At 49.4% G+C, this 23005-nt stretch overlaps 3 protein-coding genes across 8 annotated transcripts in view; 2 read left to right on the top strand and 1 right to left on the bottom strand.

Moving 5' to 3' along the window:
- The window catches only part of PHYHD1 (phytanoyl-CoA dioxygenase domain containing 1), a 31963-nt gene extending 22203 nt beyond the window's left edge, over positions 1-9760 (top strand). Inside the window, exons 8-12 of one of the 2 annotated variants that reach the window (XM_054998619.1) lie at positions 2058-2186; positions 3053-3169; positions 6188-6314; positions 8088-8239; positions 9510-9760. In XM_054998619.1, the coding sequence (XP_054854594.1) occupies positions 2058-2186; positions 3053-3169; positions 6188-6314; positions 8088-8238 (524 nt within the window). In that variant the 3' untranslated portion in view covers position 8239; positions 9510-9760. The remainder of the gene's footprint in view (positions 1-2057; positions 2187-3052; positions 3170-6187; positions 6315-8087; positions 8240-9509) is intronic. The other variant, XM_054998620.1, reaches the window with a different exon arrangement.
- A 3187-nt stretch (positions 9761-12947) lies between these two features.
- DOLK (dolichol kinase) lies at positions 12948-22211 on the bottom strand. 5 transcript variants are annotated; one of them, XM_054997216.1, is made up of 5 exons: positions 22129-22211; positions 21237-21465; positions 19882-19916; positions 15171-15455; positions 12948-14810 (listed from the first exon to the last, which is right to left on the bottom strand). In XM_054997216.1, exon 5 carries the CDS (start codon positions 14691-14693, stop codon positions 13122-13124), a length of 1572 nt encoding a protein of 523 aa, XP_054853191.1. In that variant the 5' UTR covers positions 14694-14810; positions 15171-15455; positions 19882-19916; positions 21237-21465; positions 22129-22211; the 3' UTR covers positions 12948-13121. The 5 variants fall into 5 exon arrangements, 4 of the variants coding, with proteins under 4 accessions (XP_054853191.1, XP_054853192.1, XP_054853193.1 ...); XM_054997217.1 differs by having other exon boundaries at positions 15171-15452; XR_008598177.1 differs by lacking the exons at positions 12948-14810; positions 15171-15455 and adding an exon at positions 17783-19519.
- A 210-nt stretch (positions 22212-22421) lies between these two features.
- Positions 22422-23005, top strand: part of NUP188 (nucleoporin 188) — a 51961-nt gene continuing 51377 nt past the window's right edge. The window contains exon 1 of the mRNA XM_054998477.1: positions 22422-22453. Within this exon, the coding sequence (XP_054854452.1) occupies positions 22428-22453 (26 nt within the window). The 5' untranslated portion in view covers positions 22422-22427. The remainder of the gene's footprint in view (positions 22454-23005) is intronic.

Raw genomic sequence — 23005 nt, 5'->3', positions numbered from 1 at the left:
TAACCTGCTTTCATTGTTTCTCCCTCCATTGACATTCATATTGGAAATGTCTCAGGGCAGGGACCTGGCTTTCTCTGCGTACACTTAAAGGGACATGTGCACTAAGGTCCTATGTTGTTCCATGAAGAATCCAGTTGCATGGCAACTGGAGATTCTGGGGTCTGAACCTGTGACCTTCGGCATACAAAGCAGAAGCTCTACAGCTGAGCCATAGCTCCTCTCCAGAAGGGTTCTCTGAAGGTAGAAAGTTCAAAACCTGCTGTAATAGAAGAAGCAATTTTCTGTTCTTTCGCCACCTCTTGCTCTATCATACCCTCTTGGTGACTGCAATATTATCAATGACCAGGATACTGTGGAGGCGATATGGCCAACTGGCTTTTGCTCCTGCCAAAAAGCCATACAATCTGTTCTTGCAAATATTCATCCTAGCTCTGTCCAATGGCCTGTTTGCATAGCTTAGCCCTTTTCTGTATCTAAGGGAAGGGGTGAGGGATTGCTAAAGCAGGGTCTGACCGCCTCCAACCTTTGTGTATTCATTGGCCTGCATGGCCAGATACTGCATGCATGGATGTTCTTAGTCTCAGGGAGAGAGTGTATACAATTGTACGTGCATGTTGCTGGTGATGTATAATGGTTAAAGTGTTGGTCTTGGATCTGGGAGATGCAGGTTTAAACCCCCACTCTGCCATGGAAGCTTGCTGGGTGACCTTGGGCCAGTCAGCCCAACCTACCTTACAAAGTTATGAGGATAAAGGGAAGGCAAGGACACAGATGTAAGCCACTTTGGGTACCCGCTGGGGAGAAAGGTGGAGTATAAGTTAAGTAAACAAATGATGTAAATAAATAGGTGTCGGGCAGCCAGCCTAACAAATATGTTGTTGTGGGGTGGGGGTGGCTGCTGCTCTTATCTAGCTCCCTCCTACATCTGTGTTCATTATTTCTGTTTCAAAGCCTGCAAAGAGCTGACAAGCTATCAAACTTGCTTATATAAAACAAATTAAAGCAAGGTGAGGATCTTTGGGAGTTCAGTTCTTTGGCTTGCCTGTACTGCTGTGGAATAGCAGCACACTCAGAGGTCTGATTACAACCCGAGCTTAGATATTTCCTCGCTCAGTTTCAAGTCACGCTTCATACTTTTCCTATGAGAATCGACTTATAAATCGATGCGCTTTCCCTTGCAAGTCTGCTCGGAATCTTCAGAGTTAATAGAGATTTCTGAGCATCAAACTGCTCGCTAATGGGTTTCGTTCTTTTCCTGCCTCATTGCTTTTTGGGAAGCTGAAGCGTGTAACCAGATACAATGCCACCCCTCCTCTCATGCAATTTCATAGATTATATAACTGTGTATCAGTTTCATTCCCAGGTGTGCACTAAGGTTACCTCTGCATGCCCTAAGAAATAGCCGATGTTTGCATGCCTGGATTGCTAAATTGCCACTTTCTGTAAAGATCTTAGCATCTCTGGACGCCAGGAATTCCAAACCCTTTTTCTCCTGGCTTTTGGCTTGGCTGTATAAACAAGCCAGAAGCTTTCCTCCTGTGGATCTTTTCATCCATGATGCACACAGCTCTTTCAAGATGATCGGTTAGATCCTGTGGATCTGTTCTGCTAGCAGAGGCACTTTCCTCTCATGGATAGATCATTCTGCCCAGGGCTTTTTTTCTGGGAAAGGTGGTGGAACTCAGTGGGTTGCCCTTGGAGAAAATGGTCACATGGCTGGTGGCCCCGCCCCCTGATCTCCAGACAGAGGGGAGTTGAGATTGCCCTCTACGTGGAGGGCAATCTCAACTCCCCTCTGTCTGGAGATCAGGGGGCGGGGCCACCAGCCATGTGACCATTTTCAAGAGGTTCCGGAACTCCGTTCCCCCGCGTTCCCCCTGAAAAAAAGCCCTGGTTCTGCCCGAGGAAAGTGCTAGAGGAATGAATCCGGGATCCAGACCAACATGGTGTAATGGCCACAATGTTACTGCATCACAGTTTGAAAGCCAGTGTTCTGAGTATGTTGCAGGTGTCTTGAAAGAATGAAGCCGTATTTATGTCTCACCTATGGCTTTCAGTGACACCCCACCAAGATGCCTCCTTCCTGCACACAGAACCCTTGGGCAGGGTTGTGGGCCTTTGGATTGCTCTGGAAAATGCCACAGAAGAAAACGGCTGCTTGTGGTTCCTGCCTGGTTCTCACACAAGTAAGAAACTGCAGAGGACGAGCTACGTCCAGAGCTTTTTTTCTGGGGAAAGAGGTGGGGGAATCTCACCTGGGACAACTCCCGGGAGGAGGTGGTGTGCCTCTCAATGCATGTGTGCGCTCCCAGGACTGCGTGATGACGTCACTTCTGGGGTGGCCGCCCCGGGAGCGTTCCTGTGCTCCATGGGGGTGGGTCTGATTCGGCCCGGATCAGGCTGCTCTGCCACGGGGGAGCACTCCCCCGCTTGGCAGTGGCTGGATCTGGGCCATTTCGAGCCCAAATTGGGCCAAAACAGGCCAGAAACAGCCCAGATTGGCCTGGAATGGGCTGCTGCCACACGGGAAAGCACTCCCCCACCGGGCAGTGGCCTGATCCTGGCTATTTTGGGCCCAATTCTGGTCATTTTTGGCCTGAATTGGGCCCAAATGACCAAAAGGGGCTCAAGATGGCCAAGATTGGGCTGCTGCTGAGTGGGGGAGTGTTCCCCTGCCCGGCAGAGACCCAATCCTGGCCATTTCAGGCTCAAAATGACCAGGATCGGGCTGCTGCCAAGCAGGGGAATCTTCCCCTGCCTGTCAGGGGCCCAAGGCTGGCCATTTGGGGCCTGAATTGGGCCCAAAATGGCCAAAAGGGGCCCAAAATGGCCAGGTTCGGGCCACTACTGGGTGGGGGAGTGTTCCCCTGAACTATTCAAATAACAAAATTGGTAACAGGATATTATTAATGAGAAAGTCAAAACAGCTGATATCAGGCTAAACTGATTTTTCATGTCCCTCACAAAAACTGTACTGTTCTGCCAACAATCTTCAGCAAGTTCAATACTTTCCTGTCTGATATGTTACTTTGTCTGCCCTGTGGGATTACAGGTGGCATCACAAGGAGGATGGTTCGAGCTACCCTGGGGACAGTACAACGCACACAATTCATTGGCTCTGAGCGGGAGTATGACAGCAGTCAATTCATTCCTGTGCCAGTTGGAAAAGGTAAGTGATAGCAAGAAAAACGTAAGATGTCAAGGACCGCCCCCCTTCTTCGACCAGCCTCCTACCGGGCGGGACACTGCCCCCCCCAGTCTGTATAACATCTGTCAGTTCGCCCCCCACCCCAGGGGCTTTAGTGAGGGAAGGACAATGTGAGTGCTGCTGGATTTTATCAATTGAATCTGTTTTATTATGCTGCCTGTTTTTATATTGTGATGTAATCTGCTCTGATCTTGCTCTGCAAGGAGAGTGGAAAAGAAAGAAAGAAAGAAAGAAAGAAAGAAAGAGATCAATTTTAAGCTAAGCAGGTTTGGAGGAAGCAGAACAGAATGTAACATAACTCATTTCTGGGGCCAGGGCTGGCTCCAGCATCGCTTGCGCCTGAGGCAGCTTAAGGCTGCTGCTGTGTACGCACCAGACTGCGTGATGACATCACATGCAGTGGGTGGCGTTCATGCAGGGGTGGCGCTCGCAGGGGGGGGCTTCCAGCCCTCCAGTTCAGTTGCTCTGCGGGCCAGTACAGCCAGCCGCCCTGGCCGCCAGCTGTGCCTAACGTGCAGAGCGACTGAACGGGAGGCTGCCCGCTCAGCTGCCCCACGCTGCTGCCACCAGTATGTGCTCCTGGCCGGGCGCAGCAGCTGCAGGCCAGACACGGCAGGCAGTAAGCGGCAGTGTGCATCCTCCTAGCCCTTCAGCTCACATGCTCCATGCACTGCCACGGCCGCCTGCCGCACCTGGCCCGCAGCTGTGTGCTGGTGGTGGTGGCGGCGGCAGCACAGAGCCACTGGGCGGGAGGGCTGGGAGGCTGCCAGCTCAGTGGCGCATGCTCCCACCCCCGGGCCGGCAGACCCTCTGGCGCCTTAGTGCCCAAGGCGGCTGCCAGCCCGGCCTCAATGGGTAGGCCGGCCCTGTCTGGGGCACAAGTGGGGCACAAGTGGAGCTCTGCACAAGTAAAGGCTTTTCAGCAAGCACTGCCCTACGGCGTATAGGGAGTTCTGATGCCCAGCTTAACATGTGGCTCAATGGACACATGAGGCTCTCATGTGCCGCTGAGTCAGACCAGCCGTTCACCTAGTGCAGTGTTCTCTTCTCCAGCTGGCAGTGGTGTCAAGGGAAGAGAACACCTGCCCACCTGGGGCCCTTGATGCCTGGGATCAGCATCTTTCTTCTGCACTACACCCCCCCCCTTAAGCACTGAGAGTGTAAGGTTCTGCATCAAATGCCTCCAGCTTAGCACATAGAGCAAAATGGGCATGGGGGCGTGGGGGTAATGATTGTGTAGACTGACTTCATTTTGGCTGCAGTCCTGCTGACTGCCTGGAGGGAAAATGTCCTGATTAATGTGTGGAAATGGGCAGGTGAAGCTTTGCATGGCATGGAGATAAATAACTTCTCTTTAAACCTCTGCTAAAGGGGAAGGACTTTTTTTCTGCAGGCTGTTGGCAACCTAAACCACAACCACCCCATGCTAGTCTGATTTCTTGTTAGGGTTAGGCATAGTATACAAGAACATGAGGGATAATGAGAGCTCACAAGGGCAGAGAGGCAAATTACTACTACTACTACTACTACTACTACTACTACTACTACTACTACTACTACTACTAGCCCAGCCTCCCTGCAAGCGGAATATATAAAATACGTTGAATAAATAACATTTAAAACACAATAAAATCAAATTGTCAACAACGCAAGTTCCAATTCCCCGGGTGGGAGCCATTTCATTCTCCCCTACCAACCATATACAGGGGAGGGAAGGGGGTGCAAGTTGGTATAATCATACTGTTGACTTCACACAGGGGGGGGAGGAGATAGCTCTACAGCCCCCCTCCCAATGAGAGACCGGTAGGGAGGCTTATTTGATGGATATAAGGCCGGCCTCAACTGTATGCCTGATGGAACATTTCTGTTTTACAGGTCCACCAAAAGGAGAAAAGGTCTTGGCGGGCCCGAGTATCCTCAGACAGAGAGTTCCACTAGGTTGGGGCCAGGACCAAGAAGGCCCTGGCCCTGGTCGAGGCCAGTCAAGCCTCCCTGGGGTCAGGAACAACCAGTAGGTGTTTATCTGCTGATCTGAGTACTCTCCGGGGTACATACGGCAAGGGGTGGTCCCTCAGGTATCTCTGGAGCCATCTGAAAGGGTTAGAATGCTATGTGTAGTGCAAAATGTTGGATCTGGGAGACCCAGGTTTGAATACCCACTCTACTATGGAAGCTTGCCGAGTGACCTTGGGCCAGTTAGATACTACCTCACAGGGTTGTTGTGAATAAAAACCAGAGAGGGAACAATGTAAACCACTTCAGTTCCCCATTGAGGAGACAGATGGGGTTTAAACGAAGTAAAGGAGGAAACAAATATGACATGGTGGGTGGGCTCAGCTTCTATGGGTCATTAACAGCTAAACTAGATGTGGAAGTTTTTAACAAATTGGATCCAGGGAACCAACCACACAGCAGGTGCAGGGAACAGCTGTTAAAAAATAAAGGACAGCTCAAATGGACTTGGAACTCTATCTCAAGGAGAAGAAGGACTCTTGCTTTCCCTCAAGCTGTTTTCCCATGCCCAAATAGCACTTGAGGTGAAAGTTATTTCCCCATTATTAATGCTCCACATGGACTATACACATGGAGCAGCAAAAATGGAGAAATAATAATAATAACAACATTCGATTTATATACTGCCCTTCAGGAAAACTTAATGTCCGCCCAGAGCGGTTTACAAAGCATGCCATTATTATCCCCACAACAAAACACCCTTTGAGGTGGGTGGGGCTGAGAGAGCTCCAGAGAGCCGTGGGTAGCCCAAGGTCACCCAGCTGGCTTCAAGTGGAGGAGTGGGGAATCAAACCTGCCTCTCCAGATTACAGTCCCGTGCTCTTAACCACTACACCAAACTGGAACTCCTCAGCTTATTAGAAACTGACACATCTGGTTTGGCCCTATGCCAATCTTTCTGACATTAAAAGACAGCGGCCACACACTTTTCTCAGAAGGACTTGGCATTTTTTCGATTGCCCACAGGTGGTCTCATTCTGATCCATGGTGAGGTGGTCCATAAAAGTGAAGCAAACCACTCGGAAACCTCCCGTCACGTCTATACCTTTCATTTGATGGAGGCCAAGGACACGATCTGGAGCAAGGACAACTGGTGAGAGCCTGCGTGGTGCAGTGGAGAGGCCGGGGTTCCCATCCCCACTTGCCTATGAACGTTACTGGATAGGCCAGTTGCTGTCTCCCTCAGCCTTCCCAGGGTAGTTGGGAGGATGAAATGGGCTGGGGGGAGAACAATGTATGATATCCTGAGGTCATTGGAGGGTGGGCAGAATTAAATTAGAATACGAAGGATTGGGAGAATTTTGCAAGGTAAGGCCCACCTCTGTGATGATAAGCTGATTTGCTAAGAACACACCTCCCTTAGCTTCAGGGCTTTTTTTCAACAGGAACCCAGGGGAACGGAGTTCCGGAACCTCTTGAAAATGGTCACATGGCTGGTGGCCCCGCCCCCTGATCTCCAGACAGAGGGGAGTTTAGAATGCCCTCTGCGCTATAGCACGGAGGGCAATCTCAACTCCCCTCTGTCTGGAGATCAGGGGGCGGGGCCACCAGCCATGCGACCATTTCCTCTGAGGGCAACCCACTGAGTTCCACCACCTCTTTCCCCAGAAAAAAAGCCCTGCTTAGGTTTATTCATATAAATGGGATGTCGAAAAAGCAGCAGAAAGAGGGAGGAGGGCAGGAGCAACGAGGTCTGAGCTTCAGGCTGTGTTTGCCATAGGGATCCAGAAGCACATGTACAATACTCAAGGAAAACAGCTGCAACTGTCCCTCAGGCAATCTAAATCACTTTTTAAAAAAAGCCATGATAAGGCTTAGTTCTCCCAGAATGCAGAAGGAACTTAGGGTGGAACTACACAAAATGAAATACATGCCTTTGTGCAAATGTTCTTACATGTTTTTCCATTAGAGGTAGGGGCTTGTGTGACTGAATGTTCCAGATCTAAAAACAATCCCTCTACAATGAAAACTGGCGTGTTACAGAAGAGAGTCTAGACTAGCCTTCCTTGCAACATGGTTTGCTAAGTGCAGGGGTCCTTTTTTTTGTATGTGAGCCTCCCTGAGCCTCCCCCCCACCAAACAAGCACAGACTAACTTCTTTAATGGGAAATCTGAAAGCCTTGCTCATACGAGGTCCGGAAAGCTAAACGGTTACAAGCCCAAATACAGGAACCTCCCCCCAAAACTTGATTTAGTTTATCAGCCAACTATTATTTCTGATCACCAACACTCTCTCATTCCCAGAATGCAGAGGGAACTTAGGGTGGAACTACACAAGATGAAATACACGAGTTTGTGCAAATGTTACTACTTACATGTTTTTCTATTAGAGGGCTGTACACTCGCTCATGCAGTCACGTCCTTCTTCATCCTGTGGACAGATGGACATGGGTTTGACCCCAGTCCTTCCAAGACTGGGGGTTACATGCCATGTTGCACTTTGTCTTTGCACGTGGGAAGGAGAGAGCGGCTTGCTTGCTTTTTGCCAGCCACCTCACAGGCTCATTCCTCCAGGCATAGCTACCCTGGGGCCACTTTACGGGAGGGTAGTGCGGTGAGCGGATTGGCCGAGCACCGAGGCTTGCCGCTCCCTACCTGCTTGCTCTCTTATTAGTTTCCCCACTAACACAATCTGCAACTGACAACATGAAAAAGGAACACACCTATACGTTTATGAGGAATGGAGGTGTTTTTTCACACAGCTAGAAATTTGTGACCGCTTGCAACAATTATGAGTGAGGACAGTATAAAAGAAACAGGGAAAGGATGGCTGGATGGCTGTAATACATAATTCAAACATACACTCATGTCTTCTAGAAAAACGGTATGTAAAATGCCTTCAGTAATTGTTTAACACACTTTGAAGGGAGAAAAGGGAGAAATGCCTCTTTTGCTGTGATTTCAATCAAGCAACTCAACTTTTACAAAAAACCATCCCGGTAAACAAAGAGCAAAACAAGCAGCATCACGCAGTCTCCGATCATGCGCTCCGTTTGATCTCAACAACTCCCAAGTGAGGTATAATGCATGAAAACGGGGGGGAAGGTGATCAAGCAAGCAATAACAGAGAGTAGCAGGAATTTAAAAAATCATGAAAAAGAAGGCTCATGTTAGAAAACAAAATGAAAGTGGTTCATGGCTGCTATGGCTTTTAACAGAACGGAGGGATAAACTAGAGAAGAGCTGATAAAACAAGTGAATCGGGGCAATTGCACACACACCCCCTCCGCAACGTGAATGACACAAACGTCATGGGAGAAAGCAGCAGAAACAGAACAAAACTGACACTCTGTGAGTGAGATCAAACACTTGCAAACAGAACCACATACCTAGAGATTCAGTAAAATTCAGAGATTCAGGAAAATTTCAGATAGCAGCTCTTGGAGGAGAGAGGGGGAAATCAATGTTATGACCAGGGCTTTTTTTCAGCTGGAACGCAGTGGGACGGAGTTCCAGCACCTCTTGAAAATGGTCACATGGCCAGTGGCCCCGCCCCCAATCTCCAGACAGAGGGGAGTTTAGATCACCCTCCGGGCCATGCGGCACTGAGGGCATCTAAACTCCCCTCTGTCTGGAGATCAGGGGTGGGGCCACTGGCCATGTGACCATTTCCGCTGAGGGTGATTTAAACTTTAAAAAACTCCCCCCTTGCTCCAGCTGACCCAGAGTGACGTCATTGTGTGGTCCTGAGTTCCACCACTGAGTTCCACCATTTTTCCCAGAGAAAAAGCCCTGGTTATGACAGAGGAAGGTCCCTTGAAAACAGCCGCTGCTTGTTGTCTTCGCTACAAGACTGAGCCAGAAAACGATGTTGGGAACAGCTACATCTAATATAGGATGTGGGATTAAAGAGGGGGAATGGTTTAAAGGAATGTGAAGCCGCTACCTTGCTGAGTTTAAGCAGGTCCAGGATTGGTGAATGCCTGAAGGGGAGTACGGTGCCTTGAATTCCATAATAGAAGGGGTGGAGGGGCGAAATGAACTGCAAACATGAAACGCTGAAGTACTTAACGGACAAATGGAAGCAAAGCAGCGACCCAGAATAGCATCTGATGTAATTAAATGTGGAGGAAGCAGGAGGGTGGGGGAGAAGCCAAGTATTCTCTCAGGGCACTGAAGTATGTTTGGTAGAGCACTGCTCTTCTCCTGGTGAGAAGATCCGGGAATTCAAAGACGCTTCCCTGCCTCTTAAATTAAGTATTCCTTAAACTCATTTAATTTCTTTGCATGTGGTGGCCTAGTTTGTGAGCATGCTGTGTCCCAACAGACATTCTTTTTTATTTTTCAGGCTTCTGCCAACTCCTGAATTGCCTTTCCCGTCTCTCTACACATAACTAACAAATGATCAGTTGACCAATCCATGGTTCTGAGCCAATCACTGGCCCATTTCCCTCTGAATCTGTTACTGAAATCTCCGTTTTTGGCATTGTTTTAACTTCAAGGCAGTTAAAGCAGGAAGACAATTCCATTAGGCTTCATAATACAGCTCTGCAACTTTTCATATATGCTGAATAAATATGAACACTGCTTTCCTGGCAATGTCCGTGAAATGTGTGTCCTATGAGCAGGCATAGGTGTCAGATGTGGGAAATTAGAAAAGCCACAGAACAGTGGCTGTGGATGTAGAATACAGCCTCTAAAAATCTTAGTTTTCATTTTTTACAAAAAGAAGTGCAAATCATAAGTGCAAAGAAAGCAGCACAGGGGAGGGATGGTATTGAAGCAGCAGGGGGAGCTTTTGCTGACTGGTGTTTGATCTACCCATACATAGCAAAGTAACATTTTTTAATGCAAATAGGAAACTAACTCAGGCAGCAAATGGGCATACTGCATTTCTGCTTGTATGGGGATCTTACATGGGAGAGCATCAAAACGTGGCCTTCTGGACCCTCAGTATAAAATAGTCCAGTTCATTCTACTGCTACCATTTCCTACCCGCTTAATTCTGCTCCATGTATTGATCCCACCCAATATTTTCAAGGGTCAGGGGGTGGGTGTTTCATTGCTTCGTATCTTCTTGATTCTATTAATTGCAATAGCTTAATAAAGGCCATACAATCCAATTCTTAACAAAACAATTTAGAACAGATTATAAGAGGGGAAAGTCCAGGGTTTTTACATTTTTATTTTTCTCTCTCTTTAACATAAATATATACAGACTTGCTTGGAGTCTTTTCTTACAAGTACAATTTGTGGTTTGACTGCTGCCAACCACACTGCTCCGTCCTGGAACTGCTGTAGGCAGAGTCATTGGTCCATCTAGCCCAATAGTCTACTCTGAGATCCAGGCAAGCTGCTGCCAGCTGGACAGAGGTGGGGCTCCTTCACCCCAATCTGCTACTGCAGATCCTTTAATTGGAGATGGCAGGGACAGAACTTGCATCTTCCATAAAGAACTGGGAATGAATTACCACTAATCATGTGAACACATGAAGCTACCTGATACAGAGTCAGATGGCTGGTCCACCTACCTCAGTGTTGGCCACTCTGATAGGCAAGGATCTCCAGGGTTTCAGACAGAAAAAAACTTTCCAAGCCCTGCAGCTGGAGATGCCAGAGACTTTGTGCGCAAAGAACGTGTTCTTCCCCAAAGACACAGCTCTTAGGTTGGGCCTGAACCAACAAGACACTTCTTAAGCCTTTAAGCAACTGGAGCCCTTAGCAGAGATTGGTTATGCCTCAGCTGCTCAAATGCGTTTTGCATTGTAAATTCAAAATACATCAGTGGACTCTGTGAATTCTACTTTCGTTAGAAAAATGTAGACCACGCAGCATTAACCAATCCCTACCCTAGAATACCTCCCAGAATCTTCTACAACATATGAAGGACCCAGTGGCAGCCATGCAAGGTTCCTCAGCTAGAAAAATTATGTGGAAATACATGAAGATGCCACCATTGACCCGTCTTGACAATATTCTGATTAGCAAGAGCGCTGGAGGGCATCTTAAGATCTCTGCAATTTCCAGATACGAGATACCAACCATAGCACATTTTACATCTTGAAGCTATGGCTTCACTGCCAGTTGGCATAGACTACCTACTACACAGAAAAGCTGTGTGTGAATCACAGGCACAAATTAAATGCCTCTCCCTCCTACCTTTGTAGGACTGAGACTGAAGGTGGAGGTCTTCAACAAAGTCCCGTTGGTCATGGTGCTGGCACTTTGAAAAAGCTGAGGCCTATTTCCTAGTAACGGGGGTTCTTGACCAGAATTAAATCATGATTAAAATCCAAGTTACAGAGAGAAAAACTTTCCGTTTGCAAAGGGGTTGATGGGAAGATTTCCATTTTTGGTCTTGCCACGCCATATGGGGTGAGGGGAGGCAGGGAATGTACAAGCCCGACAGTTAACCAAGTTCACAAACTCATTTTGTTATGTCTGAAAGCCATAAGCGGCATCCAGATGTCATGAAAACTTCTGGTGGTGAGAGCTATGAACACTGCTTATCAGGTTCAGTATGTCAAGTGGGATTCAATATGCTATGACACGCAAGTTGCAACTGTAGGTAAAGATCATTCGGTTCCCAGAAACTTGGATATCTCAACGCAGACACAATATATAAGGTAATTTCTTTATCATCATGACCATATGGAGCCCCTAGTGAGTTTAAAGAAGCTAATGAGACATGTGGATGGGAGCCCAGCAGGAGCTACCTCTCTCTACTGATGCTTTTCCAGCTACATGCTGATCGAAAGCAACCAAGAAATAGCCGTAATGGCAACAACCTGGGTAATATTCTGGTGTCCTCAAGGCCAGCTCGAAAAAGTGAGGGAAGTCAACAGAAAGCAAGAAAAGAAGGATCTCGGATGAGGGGTAGAAGCAGAAGAGTGAGGCTCCAGAGAAGTTATGCCATGTAGGGCACGACAAGACTGAAAATAGAGCCAGTTTGGTGTAGTGGTTAAGAGCGCGGGACTCTAACCTGGAGAACCGGGTTCGATTCCCCACTCCTCCACTTGAAGCCAGCTGGGTGACCTTGGGCTAGTCACAGCTCTCTGGAGCTCTCAGCCCCACCCACCTCACAGGGTGTTTTGTTGTGGGGATAATGGCATATTTTGTAAACCGCTTTGAGTGGGCATTAAGTTGTCCTGAATGGCGGTATATAAATCGAATATTATTATTATTATTATTATATCCAAGGAGGAAAGGAAGAGAAGTATGGCAACGATCGGCACATTGCAGTAGTTCCAAGACAGCCTGGAAGGGGAATGACACTCCCACAGCCCATGAATCAACATGGGGGCGCAACCTACTATGAAGTTATCTACTTCAAGCCCCACTGAAATGAAAGAAAGCTTGAAGAGGTACCTCCCACTTCGTTCAATTGGACTTGTGCCCTGAGATCCTCACAGGTCCAACCTTTTATCTTCAATTCTGCTACCCTTCATGCTACCCCAGCAGCCACCCACCAACCTCCCTTTGCTTACGACCGCATGCTGCCTATCAGAAAGAGAAGGGGAGGTCCTTTGGCGATTGAATGGATACATGCAGTTTGCTGGCTTAGAAATGGGGTCTTTCCTGGTTTAGTCTTCGTAGGCCCCCACAATACATGCATGTGGGGAAACTGAGAGACTTGGGGAATAACCAGAGGCTGATGCTGCAGATTGCTGGTATTTCAGGCAGGCAACGTCTTCTTATTCTAATGAAGCGATGCCGCTGGCGTTATTTCAAAGTGGAATAAAAAAAGATACAACTGAGAAAAAAAGCAGCATTTTGCATTACAGTTTTCATTATTCACTTGATCAAAGAGTAATTTTTTTGGACATAATTATCTACATCACAGCAATGTCGTAAACTTTTGGACCACACCGACCCAAATGAGCCATGAACACAGGTATTGGATATACCCTGTGAGTGTCACTGTCGATCATAAGGAAATTTTATTCCCCACCAAGGAGTTTTAAGCCATCAATAGTATCTGGAGGTAGAGGGGCAGGAGCAAATTGTCCACTTGGGTAGTGTAGGCTTCCAAAAGTGAAACCAAGCTAATAGAGACCAAAATCCAAGAATAGCTCGCATTGAGATCCACAGTGCTATCAAAGATCAGGATTATGGCAACAGTAATGATCTGGGCAAATATGGCAGTCATTGTCCCTTCAAACGTTTTCTTGGTTCCCGGCCATTTGATTTCTCCAACCGTACTGCCAAAAATAGAGGCTACTGAATCCCCAACTCCCACAGCCAGAACCCCCGAGTAGGGTGCCAGTGCTCCCGCCCCGGCCAAAGTACCCTTTGGTGCACATGGTCTTGGGAACAGCCAAACCGGGAGAGACATCCCAAGGAGAAGATAAATGTGAGTCAAGATCAAAGGCCCACTGTCGCGCTCATCCAAAAAGAGAGAAAGCAAGTGTCGAAGCATCTGACCAAACGGTTTGATTCTAAAGTATCGGATGTACTCTAGCAGAATAAAGACTGCCAGACAGACCACAGATACCACATACAGGAGTTGACGGTCATGGATTAGCCCGGGGATATACGTAGCCACCACAATGAAGTGGAAATATTTTCTGGTTATGGTTGAAGCTTGGTACTTTTTAGAACCAGATGACCTCTTTGTGTTTTGGTAGAGGACTATGGTGCATGCTGAAATGGCCAGCAGGGTCCAGTAGGCAAGGAGGTAAACTCTCATCTGTGTTTGAGACAGGAACTGGAAGAGCCAAAACAGGGGATTCCTTCGGATCAGCCGGTACAGCCACGGCATGACCACTCCCAGCCCCAGCACTGCTGTCATCATGTGGAAGAACATGGAGGAGATCCAGGTCCCAGAATCCATGAAGAAAAACAGGGCTGTGAAGAATATCCCCAAGAGGACTATCCCAACCACTACCACCAGAAGGAAGAAGTCTACAGGATCCCCTCTGCCTTCAACGACGTTCAGAGAACGTTTAATAAGCTGATTGAGGACAAAACTGATACCTGTAAGAAGGAGCAATGCCTCGCCAGGCGTGAAACATCGGGGCAGCAGGTACAGCAGTATCATGCTGAGGTAGACAAAGATAAGCAGCACTTCCAGAACCTCAATCACTTCAGACACAGACAAAGACTGCTTCACGGTGTATATGATCAAACTGCCAGCAATACCGGAAAGGATGCAGGTGTTTGTCGGTACGGGTTTGGTAATGCCAATCGCTATCACAGAGAGGAAAAGAGCAATCACCATACCTGTGCAGGCCACGACGATGCCAAAACGTTCAAAGTACACAATGCCGGCCATGTCACATCTTTCTTTCATCACAATTCCCAGTAATGGGATGGCCATGCAAGCTGGTAAGAGACCACTGTTTGCTGTGGTTCGGAACTGGAAGACAGCGCTGCCTAGCTGAAGGAGATGATCCCATTTGAACTGGACATAAAAAGCCTGGATCGCGAGGGCAATGGCACACCAGGAAAACCGGTCCCAGACCGCACTGTGCACACAGAGCACTATGACGAACACGATTAAAGATTCCACAAGAACCGGTTTGTTCAGCATGGTGTCGGCAGGAGGCGTTAGGCCATGCAAGAATCTTGATACTTGTTCCAGCCCAGTACTTTTAAGAATAGTCTTTTGCTCACCAGTCAAAGCTTCGCTTGCACCTTAACGCCATTCCTAGAAGTGAAAAAACAAAATCAAGTCATTAAAAAGTATGCTGCAACATAGCTCCTTTGCCTGAACTACAGAAGAGTTAGCTTTGCTTGAAACACATGCCAGTGCTGTTGTTCAACACTTCTTTTCTAGACAGCCTTGACTGTTTTCCCTCCTTTTAGCTTGCTAAATGTGGACCAAAGGAGTAATCTATTCAGATGTTTAAATACAGAAAGTTCAGTTGTGAGATGGGGGTAGATGGGAGGGGCCAGGTAGTTTCGGGAAAGGGCCATGAAGAAGTGGTAGAACACATGTGTTGTACAGTCCTAGGTTCCATCACATATGGAGCTGCTTTACACCAAGATGGACAAATGCCTTTTCTACCTGGCAGCTGCTGTCCAGGTCCTCAGACAGAGCCTTCACCAACAGCGGCTTCCCAGAGATTCTTTAAGTGGAAATGCTGTGAGACTGAGCCTGGGGCCTTCTGCAGGCAAAGCATGCACTGAGCTGTGAAGCCTCAGCCATCCCAGTAAAAAGATCTCAGGTAGCACAGGTGGGAAATTCCATTTTCTGCCCAGACTCTGAAGTCTGCTGTCAATGCTGAACTAGATGGACTAATGGTCTGAAGGTATAAATCAGCTTCCTATGCTTTTTAACTCGCTGTATCTGCTGAGAAACAAAATGCAGTTAGCCACACAGGTTAAGATGTAACCAAACAAAGTATAGCGCAACCAGAATGAGTCTAGGAGTCATGACCTTACTCATTCAATCCCTCCTTCCTTCGTGCATGTTTTATATGCTATTCCCGTAATCCTAATCCCAATACATTGCTTTTTAGACATTTCATCATATTGACTACCGAGTTACACTGTATAATCCACTTTGAGTGTCAGTGGGAAAGGTGGACTATAAATAAATGGCAAACTAATCAGATACTTCCTAGTTTGCAGCAAACCACAGGGGCTTGTTCAGATGAAACACCAAACAACTGAACCAAGCCACTCTTGGTAAACGGCAGCCCTAATATTGTGTTGGCCACCTCACACTCTTCTGATGTGGTCTCAAGAATAGGCCTTGATCTCAAGGACCCCACCTCTTTTTGTGCTCCTAAGCTACTGAGTCCAAAACAGAGGTAACACTGGTGAGACAGTAAGGGGTAGTGGTTAGTGTTCAACAGAGAGACCCAAGTTCAATACTTCAAAGCCATGAAACTCATTGGGTGACTACTCTCTCTTAGCTAAACTGCTCCGAGGCTGAAATGGAAGTACTATCTACAGTGCCCTGAATAGTGGAATAAGAATGGGCTAAGAGATCATTTGTGTTTTGATATTTCAGTTTTGCAGAGGAAAACAAACCTTGGGGCAGTATGGTGTAGCAGATAGACTACTGGACTTGAAAATGAAAACCCCCAATACATTTCTCTATTTAGGCATAAAACTAACTAAGGACTTTGGAGAAAGTCTCTGTTTTTCAGTGTAGCTTACAAGTTTCTCACAAGAATGAACATTCTTATATAAGAGATTATTAATTAATACAACAGATTTTAATGCTTTTCTCCCCATCCCAATTTTAAACATTTACCAAATGTACACCCCCCCCCACACCAACTTTGGATAATACTTTATCCCTCTCTTGGTATCAAGTATGTCCCCATATCTGATACAGGATCAAATAATATCAGCCATTCTACCTGGGTCTCATTTATCAGTTTATCCTTTACCATTATTTTTACTTGACATTTATATTATATATATGCACATGGGTGTTTTTCTACTGTGTACACAGGATATGCTAGTAAGACCTTTCACAGAAAAATGGCAGCCCAAAGGCCCTGGTAGGTGCCTGTGCCACAACATGGCTGTAGCAGCAATGCTGTTGTGTCGCTCCCTATGGATTTTCACAGGAGAGCCATGCTGGTGCCTGAACCTAGTACGGCATGCCACAGCTCATGCGAAGAGCGCCTACCCCGCCATTTCCCTGACAACCCTGCAGGCACCAGCCAATGACAGCATCGCCCCACTGACAGGCACGCAAGGGGCAAGCAATGGCACAGCCAATGACCAGGCTATGATGTCTTCTGCCCAGCAACATTCCCCCCCCCCGCCCCCAGCCAGGGAGCAGGCAGCCGGGGACCACACACCTCTGAGGCCCTGCCACCTGCACTGCTGCGCCCAGCTGGGGGGAGGCCACCTGGTTGAGCAGCAAGGACAGGGGGAGCCATAGCTCGCTTGGGGGTGGGGGGACCAGCAAGGTACAGTCAGGAGCGAATGTTCCCTGGTTGCCCCGGCAACACCGGCAAAATCTGCCAATCGGAGTGCGGCTGCAGGTGACAATGCCATGAGTGGCAGGGGAAGTCAGTCTGCAGGCCAGGCTGTCTCCCCCGTCACCAGCTGCCAAAAGCACTCCCCTGCCCTGCAGAGAGCAAGTGCACAGGGCAGACAGACCCCGAGGATTGGGCCTGCTGCACCCCAACAGAGGCACATGCCTCAAGAGGAGCCCTGCCCTCTTACACTGATGGTGCAGACAAGGCACCTGCCCTCTCACTAGCCCAACCCCCATTTCTGACAAGGGCAAGGCTGGCAACTGAAGCACTGCTCGCTTGCAAATCCCCCCCCCCTCCAGGAAACCTGCTCCTCCTCCATGAAAAGTGGGACCGAAAGGTGGCAGAACCTGGCAATCAGGGGCGGCCCCTGTCCGGGGGGTTAAAGCTACCTCCTGCCTGCCGTTTCAAGCGCTGATTGCAGCCACTCAAACCCCTAGCAGGCCTCCTGAAGGATAGCTCACCCCGTTTGCTGAGACTCACCGGTCTCCGGGTTCTTTTCCAACCTGGGGGGCTCTGCACACACTTGGGTCAGTCACTCACAGACACAAGGCTTCTATATAAAGATGTTTATTAATTCAGAAGAGTGTATGCAGGTAGCAGGAACCACTCTATTAAGGCACAAGCAATGGCATTAAAACAATAAAAGCCTGGCTATTCTAACTATAGCTAACTGACTAAAACATAAGCTGGCTAACTAGCATTTCTCTGAAGAAAGCTTGAGGCTCATACTCGCAAAACATAGTCCATAAACAATACCAGGCAGGTCTAGTCATCAGGCCTGGCATAGAGCAAAGTCTCTCACATGCTGCTGGAAAGGTTAGCATGGAGTCCGCCGAGGTCTCAAGTGAGTGTGTTGTTCCTCAGTTAGTTGCTGAGAGCTGAGAGGAGCCATCTTTTCTATGATTGATAGCCAATCAGAGGTATTCTTGCAATCAGCATTACTAGCCTGAGAACTGAGAGGAGTACTTGCAGAGCTGAGCCTCCCTTGTCTCTCAAGGCCCTTTCCCTAGGCAACAGCTCACAGGTGCAATTAATTAGTGGAGCTGCACATTCCGCTCCCAGGGTGTTAAGCCAGAACTGGGCCTGTGGAAACTTAGAAGCCTGAACCAATGTAGGCAATGAGCTTAAAGGGGCTCTGCTAGACAGCCCCCTAAGGTCATGGAGGGGTAGCTCTGTAGAGGAGAGCAGGGGGTGGGTTCTGCAATGACTGACCGGACTGCTTATTGGTAACTGTTGGGGAGACTGGAAGGACCACTGGATGTGATGGAAGCAACAAATGCCCCCTGACTTGCAGCAGCTCCATTGAAACACGTCACCACATGGAGAGGATGCGAGGTGAACGCGGGGCGGGCCTCGTGAACCATGCTCCGGTCCTGGGAAGGCAGCCCCAGAGTGGAATGATGGCCTGTAGGACCAGAAAATCTGCTCCAGAAGCCACCCCAGTGCAAGATTCCCATGGTCCATCCCTGCCTCCGCAAACAGCAAATGGGAGAGTCATCTGGCCTCGCAGGGGAGAAGCCCCTGGGGACCCTAGGATGTCGCTCCATGTCCCCTGCTCGGCAACAACCTTGCTCCCTGCATGCAGAGGTCCTCTGCCGGCTTTATCAGATGGCAGGAGAGTTGTCGGAGAAGGAGAGCCCTCCGTGGCATCCCTGCCGCAGACATACATGGGCTATACTCCAAGTCCCACCCTGCTGTCTGCTGTGAAGCTGAGGGAGGAGGAAGAGGGGAGGGAAGCTGGCTGGGCTGGAGCCTCCATGGTGCCACCGGACACCAGCTCCTTTGGGCAGCAGAGCCACACAAAGGCAGAGAGGCACCTGGCACCCCTTTGGAGCCACCCCACCTGTCTCAGCCCCGAGTCAGAGACCATTCGTGTGGTCCTTGAAGTGTAAAATGGCAGCCTGTCAGCAAAGTGGAGGGGGGCAACTGTAATGCACAGACAAGCCAACAGGCAGGGAGGCTGTTCAACACAAATTTTATTAAACGGCTAAAAGTGAATGGGACGCCTGGAGGCGCGTCCTGCCTACAACCCTTGGCCAGGAAGGGAGCAGAGCCTGTTTGCGCAGCAGTTGGAGCCACGCGGTCCATTCCCACTGCTGCCCTCACAGGAGAGAGGCAGAGATGACAGTCAAGGAGGATCACCAGGGGCAGGGGCAGCCATGCTCCGTGGCCTCCCTGATGGGTTGCGACCTGTCTGAAAGGGAAACTAACACATGTGGCAAGGGGAACAGCCCCAGCAAGCCCCGGCCTGGTCTGCAATGTCATGGGAGGGTATTCATGGCTGGAGGCAGTGGCAGCTCCATTGTCACAGGCACCGCCAGCAACCAGATGATGCATGCCCCTCCAGTGAGAAAGTACCCCTCATCCGCATCTGGATGGTCTGGTCCCGTGGCTGCTTGCAGCTCTGATCCTGTGAGGGAGACAGTTAAGGGGTTGTGTGCCTGCTATTGAGAGGGAGTTACAAGAGCGAGCACCCAGGCACCCCAACCCGCAGCCACGCTCTCTTCCCTGCTTGAGGGGACAGCCCGGCCAAGGGTGTTCACTTGGAGCTCTGGCATTGGCCATCAGAATCTGTCCACCCTAACAGCTGTGTGTAGCACAGTTCCTTGGGTGTTTGCTTCCGTGGCAGGATGGATCATTCAGGCTCACTGGCAGGGGCAATGCCCTCTCCCTGGCAGGCCTTGTCCGCGGAGGCGGGGTGCCTGTGAGGGGAACAGGGAGGCTGGTGTGAATGAGCGAGCTGGAGCAGCCATCTCTTCCGCTCCTTCTTACCTGTCAGTGAGCTCTCGGCCCAGATGCTGGATAACCTACAAAGGAACGTGAGTAACTGTGGTGAGACAGAAATTCAGGAGACAGCTCACCTTCCCCGAGTTAGTGCTCAGCACTCCCCAAATTTTGCAAAGACCCCCCAGTGCACTCCTGCCCTGACACCTTGTGAGCCCACTCCCGGCTCGTGCTCTAAATCCCCATGGCAGAGTGGTGTCATGCAGGACCTCTGGCCATGCCCACCCCACCCCCACCCCTGGGCAGAGGTCATGTAGGGTGTTTGGAGGATGGATTTGCTGCTGGGGAGGGGGCTCGACAGCCACAATGGCGTAAGTGGATTGGTCCCCATGGTAGTCAACATCCTGTGCTCCACTGAGCTGCTTAGGTGGGGCTGGGCATTGGAGAAGTGAGAGAATTTTTCCTGTACAGTGGGTGCCAATGGGCTATGCTACAGTTTCTTGCGGTGCAACTTTCCACTGCTGTGGGTTCCTGGGTTTGTAGCAGCTTAGGGAGCTGACTACCTCGCCCCGTGCACTGCCCTCCCTGGGCACCAGCACAAGGATTTATGTTGCACTTGCGCCCGGCTGCCATGGCTGGACACCAGCAGGAGGGCACGGTGGAGAGGCACTGTGGCCAGGTGCCCATGAAGGAGGGGGGTTATGCCAGTGTAAATCCGAGTTACGCTGGCGTGAGCATTAGTCCACTCCCTGAGTGCTTTCCGCCCCACCCCCCTCGGATGGAACTGGATACATATCTGATATAACAATGGCCATGGCCAGAAATGAGCAAGAGCATTTCAAACTACTGAAGTACTCTATGGCTGAAGATTCCTCCCCCCCCCCAAATTAGAATTTATCAAATCAGCTTGTTTGTGTCAACCAAGGGTTTAACAAAATTGACCCCTTTCGTTATCATTGTGGGTGCAACTGTGCTTAATGTTAGGATACCACCAATTACAGCTGGTATGATGGGTCGCAGTGCTCATTTAAGCAAGATTTGGCTAGCATCTTAAAGACAAACTAGATTTCTAGGGCACAAGCTTTCAGGACTCAAAGCTCTCAATGGCCGTTTCCCCATGTCTTAAAAATAGCACCCCACTCACGGAATGCTGGCGGCTCTTTTGTGCAATTTCTGATTCCATAACTGCCTAGCGCCATTTTGGAAACAGTGACATCAGAAATTGTGTGAAAGTGGGGTGTTATTTTTAAGACGTGAGGAAACAGCCTTTGTCAGATAACTTATTTGGTATCCTTTCGGAGCTTGACATCAAAATGCTAGAGACTACCTCTTCAGTCTCAGGTCCTCTTAACCCATTATTCATTTCCCCCCTTTCAGCTATGTACATATTTCTGTGTCCTTACCTGGATAGCCCAGAAGAGCTCCGTGGCGCAGAGTGGTAAGCGGCAGTACTGCAGCCCAAGCTTTGCTCACGGCCTGAGTTCGATCCTGGCGGAAGCCGGGTTCAGGGAGCCAACTCAAGGTTGACTCAGCCTTTCCATCCTTCTGAGGTCAGTAAAATGAGTACCCAGTTTCCTGGGGGTAAAGTGTAGATGACTGGGGAAGGCAATGGCAAACCACTCCGTAAAAAGTCTGCCAAGAAAACGTCGTGGTGTGATGTCCCCCATGGGTCAGTAATGACTCGGTGCTTGCACAGGGGACTACTTTTACCTTTACCTTTACCTGGATAGCTCAGGCCAGCCTGATCTCGTCAGATCTCAGACACTAAGCAGGTTTGGGAGACCTCCAACCAAGACCAGGGCTGCAGAGGCAGGCAATGGCAAATCACCTCTGTTCCTCTCCTGCCTAGAAAACCCCACCAGGGTCGCCCTATGACTTGATGGCATTTTCCACCACCACATATTTCTGATGAACAGGTAGCGTTGCCAACTTCAAGTTAGGAAATCCCTGGATAAGGCAGGGTTTGGAGAGGGACAGGACCTCAGCATGGTATAATTCCATATAGCCCACCCTCCAAAGCAGCAATTTTCTCCAGATGTGAACTGATCTCTGTGGCTAGGAGATCAGCTGTAATTCTGGGAGAGCACCAGCCACCACCTGGAGGCTGGCAACCCTATGACCAAGATGTCACTTCATGCAAGTGCCGAAGTAGGATCTCCTATTGCAACAAGCCTGTGGGTTTCTCCCATTAACCCATAACATATCCCTCTCTTCAACCTCAGAAAAATTAACTGTATTCCTTTATAAGAGAAAATTATAATTACAAAGAGAGCGAGAGAAAGCGTGACTACCAACCTCTTCAGCGGGCATGCCCAAAGCTCCCAGGATCCATTTACCTCAGCTGGGGGCCGCCATCTTAGTGACGACATCGCATCACGTGCCCACAAAGGCGAGCGAGAGAATCGGTCGCTCTTTCCCCTTCCGCTCCGCCCCCCAACCGCGGAAGTACGGCGCCGCGTGCCTCCCCCCTCGCGCCTAGGCGTCACGTGATCCAGGCTCTGGCGCTCCTCCTTTCGGGTTGAGCGTTCGGGTTACATCAAAGGAGAAAGTGGAGTGGGCGGGGAAAAGAGCGTCACGTGACAGGGGACAATAAGATGGCGGCTGGCGGGCTGTGCGCGAGGTAGGCAAAAGGCGCGCGCGTGCGGTTTGGCTGGCGGGGGAGGGGGGGGGGCGGCGGCAAGAGCAGCTAAGCGACGCCTCAGAGCGGACCCCGGCTGGGCCGAGGCATGGAGGGCTAGTCTCGATGGGCGCCTCTGTCACGTTTTAAGCACTCTGTCGCTTCGCTCGAGGAACTCTTAAGTGGTGCCAGCTGGTTCTCCTGCCCCCGCTTCCCGTTTTCTCCTCACAACAACCCTGTGAGGTAGGCGAGGCTGAGAGGGAACGACTGCCCCAAGGCCCCTTAGCGTCTGTATCCAGCATATATATGTTTTAGGTGCGTAGCCGTGTTGGTCTGCGGTAAAACAGCAAGATTTGAGTCCAGGGGCACCTTAGAGACCAACGAGATTGTCAGGGCGTGAGCTTTTTGATCGTCAGAGCTCCCTTCTTCGGTTTAGGTCAAGCTTAGTTTAGTCCACTTACCATCCTGAGGTATGCCATTGATCCGTCAGCCATTGGCCAACAAACCTGAATGGCACAGTCAAGGTTGGCCATTATTACAGTCCGTTATGAACCA

The sequence above is a fragment of the Eublepharis macularius genome, chromosome 14 (genome assembly GCF_028583425.1).
Source record: "Eublepharis macularius isolate TG4126 chromosome 14, MPM_Emac_v1.0, whole genome shotgun sequence".
Lineage (NCBI taxonomy): Eukaryota > Metazoa > Chordata > Lepidosauria > Squamata > Eublepharidae > Eublepharis > Eublepharis macularius.
This window is presented reverse-complemented; position numbering and strand designations above follow the sequence as displayed.